We start from the raw sequence: 14,066 nt of genomic DNA on the forward strand, positions 1-14,066 counted from the left end.
ATTTTACAGATTATAATCTGCAGACTGTTGATTCTTGACATATATCATGAATTACCCCAACATGCTCTCCCTCCTTGCCCCCTTCCTACCTACACAATCTTGGCGGTTAACTGTTTGAGTTCCTCAGTTTCTTTTCTGATTAAATGATTGAAATGTTTTCACCTAACTTCATCTTGGTGATTTAAAAAAAAAATCTTACTTGAAATCAAGAATATATACATTATAAATGCTCCTGAAAAGACATTTCATTGACAAGCCTATTTATTAGACTCTCACTACAGTGCTTTAAATATAACTAGTGTCTGCTTCACTTTCTAACAATGTGGGTGTGTTGTTCAGTAAACCAGTATCAATCAAATCTAAGCCTGAAGATTCAAGGGCCAATCTGAGGCTCTGGTTTCAGGGAAGAGGCAGGAAAAGGAGAGTTGCCAAGAGTTATCCCATTTAAAGCGTTACCAGTAGAAGGAACATTGCAGTTTCAGCTTGGCCTGGTGCTGAAAAGGAACAGGAACACATTGGCTTGATGTTAGTGTATTGATACTCTACCACTGATCTGCACAGACTCTCATGTCTGATATTTAGACATGGGGAACCTGGTGCATATGGGGACTTTGCTGCTTTTTGCCATAACACTGGTACAATTAAGACTGGTAGAAAATCAGGAGGTTGAGACAGAAGTCGGTAAGTTACATTCCTCACAACTACTTTTGTAGTTATATTCCGCACAACTGTCTTTTTAAAATCGCGGCATGTTCTTTAATGTATGCTGCACAATGTCAGGAAACTATGTTTTATTGAGAAAGTTAGCAGATGTGTACTGTTTAGTCAAAGCACTAGATATTTGAAGGCTTCACACCATTGAAAATCCATATAGTTAGAATGCATATTTTCCCATGTAAAAGAAGTGGCAGTCAAACAGATCGGAATTAACAAAACAGCTTCAAGCATAATAGCGAGATCCCTGTTAGATTCATGACAAGCCTCATCCTGGCAAAAGAAAATTGAAATCATAAGAAAACAACAGTTACACAACAGCGGCAACGGCATTTGGTTAAAATCCAAGAATTTGCTTTAACAAAAGTTTATCAAATCTTTACGCTCGTGAGCATCAGAAGTTCACCACCCTAAGGCGGAGCCCTCAGTAATTCACTGGTAATTTTTTTCTCTATCTCTGAGAATGCAAAGACGGCCCCCGAGTTGCAATGGGACTGATTAGGAGGCAGATGGCTTGTTTGCCACGTTGTATAAATGAGCATATGCATTAGCTTTTGTTTTATGTTACACTGACAGCATCTGATCCAGTCCAGATTCTTGTGTTAGAGCTTGCCAGTTCCAGTGTTATGTCACCCATTACTGATTTGTGAAGGAAGTCCGGAACTAAAGTATCTCACTGTATAAATGCTATATATTTTCCCCTTACAGGGGACTGTTAGGAGAGAGTTATTTTGATCTGCATGATTATGTATTGGTGAACTAACTTGGTATATTTTGTATCCTGGCTTTTGGAATTTATATTCGATATATAAAATTAATGCAAACTCATTAAAATAGCACTTGAAGTGATTTTAATGCTTTTGGTGCTGCTGTTGCTTACTATTGTCATTGTTGGAGAATCAAATATATCGAATTCTAACATTAACATTTGTGGTGTGTGAGGTATTAACAGCAAGAATAAACAGAAGAATGGGTTGTTAGAGCCACATTCAGATGTTACCTGTAACAATGTTGTTTGCCAGTCAAGTTCATTTAAAAGAATTTTTACTAAAGCAACCCTGAATCTGAAAGTGTGCTTCAATGTTTAATAATGTTCTTCAGTGGGTTTACAACTGGAATGTATTGTTTGCCATATCTTTAACGTGGATGATCATACCGCAGCTTGAGAAGCTGATTAAACACATAACATGTGTACATTTATGAAGTTGTTTCTGTGAGGAAACTGCCACCATTTGGATCACTGAGCATTGATGCTGTTAAAAGTAACACAGGCACTTTTTAATGCCCAAGTACTTCCTAACAGTACAAGTAAGCCTTAAATTACTTAAAGACCATCTGCATGTTGGTATGCTCCTGAGGGAAAAGTTTATACCATAATCCAAAATCTGTTTTCTATTCTTTTCCACCAACCAAAGCCCCTTAAAATGAATTGCCTGATTAATTTATTCCACTGTGATGTATAGCCACAGGGAAATAGATTACAGATCACGTCATTGCAAAGCATACTTGCCAAATTAAATCCACATCAAACATAACGTTCTTTTGCTTTTGCTTGGTTTTAAAGGAAGCATTAATGAGCAAAGATTAAAAGAAGTCAAAAGTCACAGACCTGGTAGGAAATAGAATCAAAGGGTCAAACTGCTGGGGGTGGACAGGAGTGGACTGACACAGATCTGTACTTTGGTTTAACAGTCAATGCTTTCTCGTTTACATCAGATGTATTTTCTTTAATAACAGACAGCTGCAGAATGAAATATTAATAGAAACAAGTTTTCATTTATAAATGAGGTTTTATAAATGATCGTCTTCAATCCCCATTGTCTTATTTTTCAGGCCTGACTATTGGTATTCTCGCAGTTTTAAATATTATTAATCAGCCGTGTAAGGTTACTGAAGTAATAATATTTGTATTGTGTTGAATGTAAATTGTTAAAATCTGTTTTCTCACACATCTGCCTGCTGCATCTCTCATGGTTTGGTTTTGGTGGAGGAGAGAGTTTGCAATCTTGATCTGTTAAAGTGACAGACGAGTACATCTCGGGCAAATTAAAGAGCCTCCCACTCTCAGCAGAATCATTCTTATTTCTAGCATCAATTCCTGAACCAATGGCTGAAGAGCAGTTAACACATTGTGCAGAAAGTTTGTCTGGTTTATAGCATGGCGGGGGAGAAATCTCATTCCTTTTATAAACGATTGTCCTTTAAAAGCATCATCTATTCACCAACGTCTTTTTTGTTTAAATCATTCCATTTGTTTTTAATGGGATGAAACCATAAAGAGGGTAAAATAAGAAATGTATAATTTATTTATTGACTATAGATTACCGAATTACAGCTTTTCTGGGGTTTAATTTAATTTTAGTCATTGTTGGGTGTGCTTTGAAATGTGTGTCTTGCAAGGTAGGAGTACAATCTCACAAGGCGCCAGCATTTCAGATGTTTATGGAGCTGTGTGTAGCCCCCTAGTGGTCGAGTTTGATATACAAATTGAGCAAAGCAAACTAGGTACATTTAGTCTTCATAATGATCATGATCTGGAACCATTTCAAAAGCATTTACGATAATTTAAGGCACTAATACTGCACAAGCATTTTACACATGCTTTTTATATTCCACCTATTTAAGGTGATTGCTGTATTTCTCTCTAAAAATGAGGTGAGCTAATAATAGCAGGAGGAAGCGAGTATTTGTACTACATTTCGAATTTAGGATTTACTTGTCACTTGTTTTACAGAGAATGAGAATATTCATGTATTCATTTAGTGACATAACTACTCTGATAAAAATGTGAAGTTTTTAAAAAACAGAACAGATGACTTAACTGAAATAAATCAAAATTTATCTCCCCTATAGAGGGTAGCTGGGAACTACCAGGCCTAACCCTTTCAAAAACAATATTTGGTGTTTAATAAAACCAGGGGATGATGGCTTTAACATGTGAATGTTTTTGGCAATCCTTTGCCACTTACCACTGAATATAAATTAAAATCATGAAATGCTCTAAATGGAAACAGGAGGGGCTTTGTTTAGAAGTATGCTGGGAGGGTTGCATTATGAGTTTGCCGTGGGAATAATACAACACAGTGAAGGGATTCAGTGAAACAGCACTGGGTGTTTTCTGTACAATTGAACCCTGATCAATGCAGAGCTAATTTGCCAGAAAATGTTATGCTTGGATCAGGGTTCTACTTGATGATGACTTTTCACCCTAAAGAAAGAAATTGTGAGTGGGGCAGTTATGATTGGATCAGGTATTAGTTTATCCAGGTGTCAGCTGAGGTAGGATGGTTCACTTCTGAGGAGAGGAAGTCAATAGCATAAATGTGCAATTTAATAACAGAAAAAAGTGAAACCAGCTGGGGAACAGACCACAGCTAAGTGTGACTGTTTTGGCAGCGATTGTCTGTACTCGTTACTGGCTCATTTTCCTCCCCCCAATGCCTGGTCAGTTTCCCATTAGGAAGGGTAGCCAGAAGAAGTAGGCCTTAGGCCTTGAGCCCAGTCCCTCCCCCCTCAGATTGAAGAAGCTCAGAGGGGTGGGCAGCAAAGGTCATGGAGAATGCAAAAAGGAAATTGCCCTTTTTCCCAGGATCCTCACTAGATATTTAGGGGTAGAGGCTTTCTGCCCCTTTTGAATCTGAAGCGAATGGCCATTACTGCAGCTGCAGGCTTCTCAGGAGTGATTGGATATCAGGCACAAGGCTCTTCCAGGGGCCGGCCTGTGCCTGGGGTACATTAAGCCTGCAATAATGACCTGAAACCACCAATAGGTGTTAGTGGTCAAGCAGAGCACTCTTCAGAAATATTCCACCTGACGAACCCATTATAAAAATAATAATAATTTTATTTTTTATTGGTTTCCTTGGGCCTCCCCTGCCCCAGGTGTTCCGCGATCGCCTGGGACCTCCGCCCTTCCCCTTACCTTGCTGAGGATCGTTTCCGCAGGTCCCATGCTGCCCTTAGAATCATACAACACAGAAGGAGGCCATTCGGCCCATCGTGCCTGTGCCGGCTCTTTGAAAGAGTTCTCCAATTAGTCCCACTCCCCCTGCTCTTTCCCCAGAGCCCTGCAAATGTCACCTTTTCAAGTATTTATCCAATTCCCTTTGAAAGTTACTATTGAATCTGCTTCCACCGCCCTTTCAGGCAGCGCATTCCAGATCACAACAACTCGCTGTGCAAAAAAATGTTCCCTATGGATTTTTTTGCCCATTATCTTAAATCTGTGTCCTCTGGTTACCGACCCTCCTGCCAGTAGAAATTGTTTCTCCTTATTTACTCTATCAAAACCCTTCATAATTTTGAACACCTCTATTTAATAGCCCCTAAACCTTCTCTGCTCTAAGGAGAACAATCCCAGTTTCTCCACGTAACTGAAGTCCTTCATCTCTGGTTCCATTCTAGTAAATCTCCTCTGCACCCTCTCCAAAGCCTTGACATCCTTCCTAGCCTGCGGTGCCGAGAATTGGACACAATACTCCAGCTGAGGCCTGACCAGTGATGCATTTACCCGACTCGCTATGTTTGAGTTGATAGCACAAAAGTGTGCAGAATTGGTCACAAGTTGTCTATCACTCAACGAGTATAGGAGTGGCTGGCATAGGAACTGGAAACATTCACAGGGGTGCTCTTCCCAGGCTGTGGCTAAGGCACATCAGGATAGTAGCTACTGTTGAAGCCAATAGCGGATGAATGTTTAACATGTTTGCATGACATTCCTCTGTGGGTGATAATAGAGTCAATAGCACATTTTAAATAGTGCTTCTGTTTGAATAATGGACAGAGGACAATCATACGTGTTTGTCTGCTATTATTAGCAACAGCAATTTGTAGTTTGCTCTTGGGGAAGAGGGGGAGGTTTTCTCTGCATCTGACCCTTGTTGTGCCTACCCGAGAGTCTTCTGTTGACACAGGGTGCCAAAGTAGTTACATTTCCATTCACTGGAACAGGGATTTCCACATTTTGGTGCTAGGGGCTGGATATAGATGTCAAAACCAGTAAGCAGACTGCAAATGATGACTCAATAATCTGAGTCCCATGCACTAAAAGAGAGAGCCTCCCCCCATTACATAATAAACAACACCATGTGAGGCCTCCCATCCTCCTTCTCCTCCCTCATATTTGGATTCTTTTGCTCTCCTCTTGCTCTTTATCTTCCAACAACTTTGTTTCTGGTCATCTCTCTTCTCTCTGTTCTCTGCTGCACTCTCACATTTGCTACTCCTTCTTCTCCTCTAGTTGTGTCTGTCTATCTGTCTCTCTCTCTCTCTCTCTCACTTCTGCTTCTTTCTCCCCTTTTCAGATCACTATAATCTCTGGAAAGATTCCTTAATCTTCAAGAATTTAATCCCTGCTTTAATACTTTCCCCTGTGAACACAAGCAGAGGGAGACATCTGGCTGAGGCCATTAAAGCTACATGGGAAGCATGAGAAAATGCTTTAGCTCTTTAAAATTGCTAGGCTTGGAGAACTGGTAAAAGATATTTCCCAATTGGGCAATTTCAACCAATGAGGGAGCAACCTTATCAAAGTCTGAGAACTTTAAACAGCATGAAGGTGCTGAAGTTGGCTTTGTGCACAAGGAAAGAACAGACAGGAGGTTTATGGGATGGATAATAGACACCCCGGGCTGTATTTAGACTGTGAGCTGCCTCTTAGACTTCACATCCCTAGGACTTGCATCCCTGAGCTTGATGTACACAACCGTTCACAGTTCACAACAATAGAAATAAAGTCTGCAATGCTTCACCAGTGTCATTACTAGGATTGTGGAACTGGAGAACTTTGGTAACCAAACTTTATTCTACAATTTCACTTGGAAGTTGCATTAGATCAACATTAAATTTGATTTCACTTAAACGCTGTACATGCAAGCATTCCACTGCTAACTGTGAGCAGAATGGAAGGTTGGGTGGAAGCGAAAAGTCATGGGTGGATTCAAGTACACATCATGTAGTTAATAAGCGGAGGGGGGCAGGGATGAGCAGGGAGAAACTTGCTGAATCTGTCCTCTAGAGATTAAGTGGGTTGAGAAGAGTCTAAGAAATAATGGATTTTAAATGGCTGTGTAAGGAATGAGCTTAATGGGTTGAATTGTTGTTTCTCATTCCATGCTTTATATATCCCTTAAACAGTCCCAGCAACTCACCTCACATCATCCGTTTTAATGATATATTGGTATCAGCATTTGTTTTGCCTCACTGAATGTATGTAGGGAAGTCACTGACTTGTTTACAACAACAGCACTGTTAGCTGTCTCCCTACTTCTCACCCCTATGGCTGGCTGGTGATTCATTCTCAGTCATTCTCTCTCTCTCTCACTCCCTCTCTAAGCTAACTGCTTTAGTTCCTCTCTCTCTCTCTCCCTCTCTAAGTTATCTGCTTCAGTCTATCAAAAATTTCTACAGAAATATGTATTTGTATAACTGAGCAAATCACCCATTGTAACAGTGTAAACACTGCGGTTCAAAAATTCCAATGATTTAGTAGGACATAAACCAAATGTAGAGGGGCTGGAATTTGGTGAGAGGAGAGGATGCCCATTTTGATTCTTTCCTAAATTCTGCCGGAAGTGAGGGAGGGTGTAAGATGTGTTCACTCTAACGAAGGTGCAGCCATGCAAATGATAAGTTTAGGCCAGGATGTCATTATCAGTCTTAAATTCCATTATTTTCACTCTAGGGTTCCCAGATCTAACTTATGCCACAATAAAACAAAACAGCAACTGAGGAAGGCTGATGCTGGAATCTTAATGGTGAATTACTGTGTTTCATTTTGCTGCTTGATAGAGCCTCATAACTTTACTTTGGATTGGACTTTTGCCATTTTTGTTGCTCTTTATTTTGGAGGCTTCTAGTTTCATTTGGGTCTACCTCGAGACACTTTTTTTTGTTGTTTGTCAAATTTTCCCGCGGCTGCAGTATGGGTTTCCCAATGGGGATAATCACTTTACAATATAAATGTTGAAGCAGCAAGAGGAATAGCAGAGAAGGTGGGAGGTCAGGCTATAAGGCCACACCACAAGAGATCCAAACCCTCTCTCAGATACCGAGCCACCAGGTAATAGACTCAGACGATCATGAGCAGCCCAGGTCATTACATTTGATACAGGAGCAAGACAATATGGCCATTAATTTTTATTGGATCACTGGTTTCCACAAGTGCTTGGAGCAATAGATTGCACTCGGCACATATGAGCCCCTAGTGTCAATGTGAACCAAAACGGCTGTCACTCCCTCAATGCCCAAATAGTGCGTCACTACAGACTTATGCACATCAATGCTCAGTATGCAGGGAGATACCATGATTCATGTATCCTTTGGTGCTCCAGTTTCCTTGCAGCACTTTCAGAATCAAGGACAAGGCACTGACTGGCTTCTTGGAGACAAAAGTTATCCAGTACTATCGTGGCTTCTAATACTATTGAGACGATCCACCAGTGAATTGAAGGAACACTACAATAAGGCTAGCAGCCACACTTGAATTCACATTGAACAGGCATTGGCATGCTGGAGGGAACATTCGGGTGCTTAGATGGGTCTGGGGGGCTCCCTCCAATATGCTTCCAATGTTATCTTGTGAATTAGGAGCCTTCTGCATTCCACATAGTCTCTTTCTCCATTCCATCATTGAAGGCTTGAATGCCTCCAGTCAAAGCATGCACATTGGAGGTGATGACTTCCCTCTAGAATTTTTTGTTCTATGGGACATAGGCAGAGATTCCTGCAGCTGCCATTTGCTCCAAGCTGCTCTGCATTGTTGAGAAGTCCTCTCTGATGTTGCCACAAATGAGGACATTACAGTCTGCTGCAAGCCCTGCCATCTTCTGCATGTTTTTGGAGATGCTCTGCTAGCATCTTCTTTTCATGGCAGGACCCCTGAGAATGTCATCCAGATATTCTTCAAGTAAGGCCTGATATTTCCTTAGCCTCTGCTTAGAAACATCCTTCTCCAACTCCACTGCCTCTTCTTCCTGGCTTGTACATTGTGCAGCACCCAGTGTTGACTGCCTATTGAGACTACCTATATCCCATACCCCCACCCTCCAGTGACTATCTGAGCTGGTGAATGAGAGGGGGAATGGTGGAGTGGGCAATATTTCCTGGCTGCCTTTCCTGTTGAGTGTCCTGCCATTGAGTTACTTTCTCTTTCTCTCTCTCTCACTGCTTCTTCTTTCCTGCTTCCAGTTTCTATGGACTGAAAAAGACAGAGAAATGCAATGATCTTCCTGCTAGCCATTATATCTTCACTGTTCTGCGCATGTAAGGGCCTCCTCAGAGTGTGAGTGCTAGAAAACTGATACCTTTTTAGATAAGTTGATTAGTACTTGTTCTACATAAACCAACTAGTGCAGGCCATTCCACATTCCCTTCCCCTTTTGCCTCAGCTAGGTGAGGTCTCAGTATCTCAACTGCCCCTGCCCAACCCCCTCCACCTGCTGGGTTAATGGGCAAATGTCTGCTGTTTGTCCTCTTGTAGCTCATTGCTCCACCCTATCAATGTCAACTTTATCCCACCACGGGACCTCTGACTTTAACTTTGAACTCCCTCCTATTGTCTCCTCTCTATTCTCTGTTTATAACCAGGACATATCTATTATAATCTTGCTATGTAATCATGTCTATGATACTTGCGTTCCCGTGTCCATTTTTGTGCGCCGCTCCGGACCCGAACCCATCACTTCTATTTCCCTTTTTTCTTTTCTTTTTATGCCTCCTTGACCTCTCTTTCTTGTCATCATGCTTCCTTTCTGGAATTCCTTCCCTGAAGCTCTCCACCTCTACCTCACTTTCCTCCTTTAAGATGCTCCTTAAAATCTACCTCTTTGACCAAACTTTTGGTCACTTGTCCTAATATCTCCTTATGTGGCTCGGTGTCAAATTTTGTTTGATAACACTCCTGTGAAGCGCCTTTAACGTTTTATTATGTTAAAGACACTGGCCCAGAAATTGGTGTCGGGGGCTTCCTGCGGGTGCAAGGCCCTGACCTACACTTACATAGCGCGCTGACAGTTGAAGCCTGGCCCTGCGTGGATTTCCTGTCAGTGGCCCAGTTCAGCTCCCGGCGCACTGTGCTTGCGTGATCCAGTGGCGTAATTAGTTCGATGAGCCGGCTGGGATCACGTGAGCACTGGGCAACCAATCGGAGGTTGCAAAAGTTCATTCATGAGTTTGATAGTAAGAACTGTCAAACTCATGAAAACTCCGGGCACCCAAAACAGTACTTAAACTTCAAATAAAAGTTTTAAAAAATCCCACTAATTAAATGAACTGTAAAAAAGCTATTTTAAACAATTATTCAAATTCTTGAAAAAAATAATTTTTTAACAAATCGGGTCTAAAAATACACTTACCTTACTGTAAATTATTTAAAAATAATGAACCTGTGGAAAAAAATTTCTAACTTGAATTAATAGACCACTTACCTTTTAAAACTAAGTCCTTGCGTCTGCTTTTTTCACACATAAAAACCGGAGGCCTTCACGCACGGGCAAAGCTTAAAAAAAGAAGGAATTTCAGCGCGCACGTGCAGACTCCTGCGTGCACGCATTCGACCTCTGAACCCCTTGGTTCAGAGGAAAGGAAATGTCGGTTTTCCGCGCATGCGCTGTGCATGCTGAAAACCGGCAATTCCATCGGGCCCACGCGTGAGTACCCCGTCCGTACTCACGCATTGGGACCCGAATTACTGGGCCACTGTAAATGCAAGTTGTTGTTGTTCCCGCGAATTATTTGCATTTGTTATTTCTGATCGAGAACAGAATGATTGTTGCTTTTAGTCACAGACTGATTTATTTGACAACTCCAGTAGAATTTGTATCACTATGTTATGGAGTTCCATAGAGAAAATGATTTTTCAAAGGGCAAACATGCATTGCAGGATTCACCAGTGACAACATGTAATTGCGAAGGAGTTAGAACATAAGAACATAATATATAGGAGCAGGAGTAGGCCATACGGCCTCTTGAGCCTGCTCCACCATTCAATAAGATCATGGCTGATCTTCAACCTCAACTCCACTTTCCCGCTTTATCCCCATATTCCTTGATTCCCTTAGTGTCCTAAAATCTATCAATCTCAGTCTTGAATATACTCAACGACTGAGCATCCTCAGCTCTCTGGGATAAAACATTCAAAAGATTCACAACCCTGTGAGTGAAGAAATTTGTCCTCATCTCAGTCCTAAATTTCTGACCCGTTATCCTGAGACTATGCCCCCTAGTTCTAGACTCTCCAGCCAGGGGAAACAGCCTCTCAGCAGCTACCCTGTCAAGCCCTCAAAGAATTTTATACGTTTCAGTGAGATCACCTCTCATTCTTTTAAACTTCAGGGAGAATAAGCTCATTCTACTCAATCTCTCCTCAGAGGACAACCCTCTCATCACAGGTATCAAACTAGTGAACCTTTGTTGTACCCCATCTAAGACAAGTATATCTTTCCTTAGTTAAGGAGACCAAAGCTGTACACAGTTCATTTTGTTCACAGGCTTATACCCTTAAGTTTGGAACTGCACTTTCAGAGTTACTATCAGTCTGTAGAGTGTAAAGTGTAAAATATAGATGAATGACAGCTTGCTGCTAACACACTTATCTTTAAGGTCATTAAACTTCTTCCTGCATTGGATGGGGTGGGGGTGCTGGGGGACAAGGAGTTGCCACTCACAGCCGGTGCCACCTCCTTCCACATGATCCTGGCCGCTGTGTTAGCAGATCACTTGCCACCCATTCCCACTATTCCATCCTTCCTATGCCTAAATTCAGTTAGAAGAATATTTTTGTCACTCCCTAAGAAGTTTGATGCTGTCTCCTTACTGGTTCCTTTTGGTGGCATGTCTTCAGTATTCAGCCTACTGGCTCAGCTTTAAGAGCAGTCCAGCTTTAAATTCTGAAATGCCTCCTCCCTCCATGTATTTTCCAGGACATACATTTTTTTTTCCATGCCAGCAATATTAAAATGAGCCGCCCCCACGACTGTTGGTGGGGTCAGCGCCGAGGCAATTGGGCAAGCGGAAACATTGCCCACCGCAGTTCTGGCAGCATCGGTACACCCATAGGTTTAGTCCTGTATTTCAGTATTTGACCCATAGGTTTGATCGACTCTGAGCTCACTATTGTGATAACGCAGCGTTTTTTGTGCCATAAAGGGGAAGTACAGCCGATCATTCCTATTTATTTAAAGTTTCTAGTTTCATTAGTTATACAGTCAAGTATAGTAATGCACTTTTTATTCAGTAAGAAGGAAAACAGACCTCGCAACAAAGAGTGAAAAGATAATAAGGTCGGAAAATAATTGCAGATTTATTAGGTTACTGACAAACAGAATATTCTCTTAAGTGTTCTGAATCCTGTGCTGATGTGCTGTGAGAAATCTAGCTTATAACTATATATTTTTTGAAATCCTGTTGCTTCTTCATGCAATGCATTCTGGAGAGGATGACATAATTATATGCAGCTTGAGCTATGTTATAAAACTTTCCAGTGAATTTTGGCTCTGAAACAAAACATTTATTGTGTTTATAGGATCCAAAATTCTCTGGAAAGTTTTATAATACAGCTGCAGAACACAAGCTGGCCACAGTGTGTTCCCAGAATGCATTACACAAAGGAGATGTAGGCCCCAATATTAGCTTCGATGTAGGGAGGAAGGTGGTGGTGGGGGGCGGGGGGGGCCGTTTTGAGGAAGAAAAACCCAGAAGAACAGGTTTCCCTCAGGTCCTGCTGAATTTAACGGCAGGGCCTGATGAACAGTTTTTGTTTCTGTTTTCCAGCCGCAGCCAGCCAGATTGAGAGACTGGCTGGCTGTCGGGCGGGTAAGCCTTCGGCACTAGGCCGCTGCCGGGGACAGGAGAGGAGGGAGGGAGGGATCGGATGCTTTGTGGGGGTGGGGGGTGGGGGGCAGGGGTGATCGGAAAGGTCGGTAGTGGCAGAGATTGGAGGACTTGTGGGGGTCGGGGGGGGAGATTGGAGGCCACAGCCAGGGAGCGAGGAAGGGAGCGGGGGCAGAGGTGCAAGATCGTGGCTTGGGGGGACATCATGGCACGGGGTGGGGGGGGGGGGCAGAAGCAGGTAAGGTGGATCCAGCAGGTAAGTGGAAAGACACTTACCTGCTACATCCAGCAGTCCTCGCTTGCCTTCAGCTGCCAGGTTTCCCAAGGCCCGGAAACTTGACCGGCGAGGGTTAAACTTGAAATGGAGGTTAAATTTGAGGCACGCAGTCTCATTATAATATTTACATGACCAACCCGCCTTCTGGGAGTGGGTTGGTTGCCCACCCCATGTCCCACCTCTGTTAAAACTGGAAGTGGGCAGGTTCAAGGCTAGTTGGGTTCGGATTTGAGATTTTTAACATTTTTACATCCCACCCCACCCGTTTTTGGGGGTTAAAATGACCCCAGTAATGGCTGCAATTTTCCTCAGTACAACACTGCATATAAACATATGACATTTTATATATTGTTGCTACCTCTGTTTAGCTTATTCATCTTGAATGCTGAAGGTGGTGCCTTACAAACAAAGTAGAGAGCTTAGAAAAGGGCTTTTGCACCCAATCCCTCTTCCCACCTGCTCAGTTCCTCGAGGTAGGATAGAGATGAAGGCATTAATTATTTTTCAAGAAACCATTCTATAATATTATATGGTGTTGTTTTGGCTCCTGCATTAGCTGAGTAGGATAGCAATAGGCATAGAAACATAGAAGATAGGAGCAGGAGTAGGCCATTCGGCCCTTTGAGCCTGCTCCGCCATTCAATGAGATCATGGCTGATCATCCAAATTCAGTACCCTGTCCCTGCCTTCTCCCCATATCCCTTGATCCCTTTAGCCTTAAGAAATATATCCAACTCTTTTTTGAATATACTTAATGAACTGGCCTCCACCGCCCTCTGTGGCAGAGAATTCCACAGGTTCACCACTCTGGGTGAAGAAATTCCTCCTCATTTCAGTCCTAAATGGCTTACCCCTTACCCTTAGACTATGACCCCTGGTTCTGGACTCCCCGGCCATCAGAAACATCCTTCCTGCATCTAGTCTGTCCAGGCCTGACAGAATTTTATAGGTTTCGATGAGATCCCCTCTCAATCTTCTAAACTCCAGTGAGTATAAGCCCAATCGACACAATCTCTCCTCATACGTCATTCCTGCCATCCCAGGTATCAGCCTGGTGAACCTTCGCTGCACTCCTTCCATGGCAAGAACGTCCTTCCTCAGGTAAGGCGACCAAAACTGCACACAATACTCAAGGTGTGGTCTCACCAAGGCCCTGTACAACTGTAGCAAGACATCCTTGTTCCTGTACTCGAACCCTCTTGCTACGAAGGCCAACATACCATTTGCCATGCCTTGCAATTCACAA

At 42.5% G+C, this 14,066-nt stretch overlaps 1 protein-coding gene across 1 annotated transcript in view; it reads left to right on the forward strand.

Moving 5' to 3' along the window:
- The first annotated feature begins 454 nt into the window (after positions 1-454).
- LOC147120251 (uncharacterized) overlaps positions 455-14,066 on the forward strand; it is a 368,220-nt gene continuing 354,608 nt past the window's right edge. Inside the window, exon 1 of the mRNA XM_085985896.1 lies at positions 455-681. Coding sequence (XP_085842022.1) covers positions 585-681 — 97 coding nt within the window. The 5' untranslated portion in view covers positions 455-584. The remainder of the gene's footprint in view (positions 682-14,066) is intronic.

This window comes from Somniosus microcephalus, chromosome 4 (genome assembly GCF_052327205.1).
Source record: "Somniosus microcephalus isolate GS21.2 chromosome 4, FLI_Smic_1.0, whole genome shotgun sequence".
In the NCBI taxonomy this organism is placed as follows: Eukaryota; Metazoa; Chordata; class Chondrichthyes; order Squaliformes; family Somniosidae; genus Somniosus; species Somniosus microcephalus.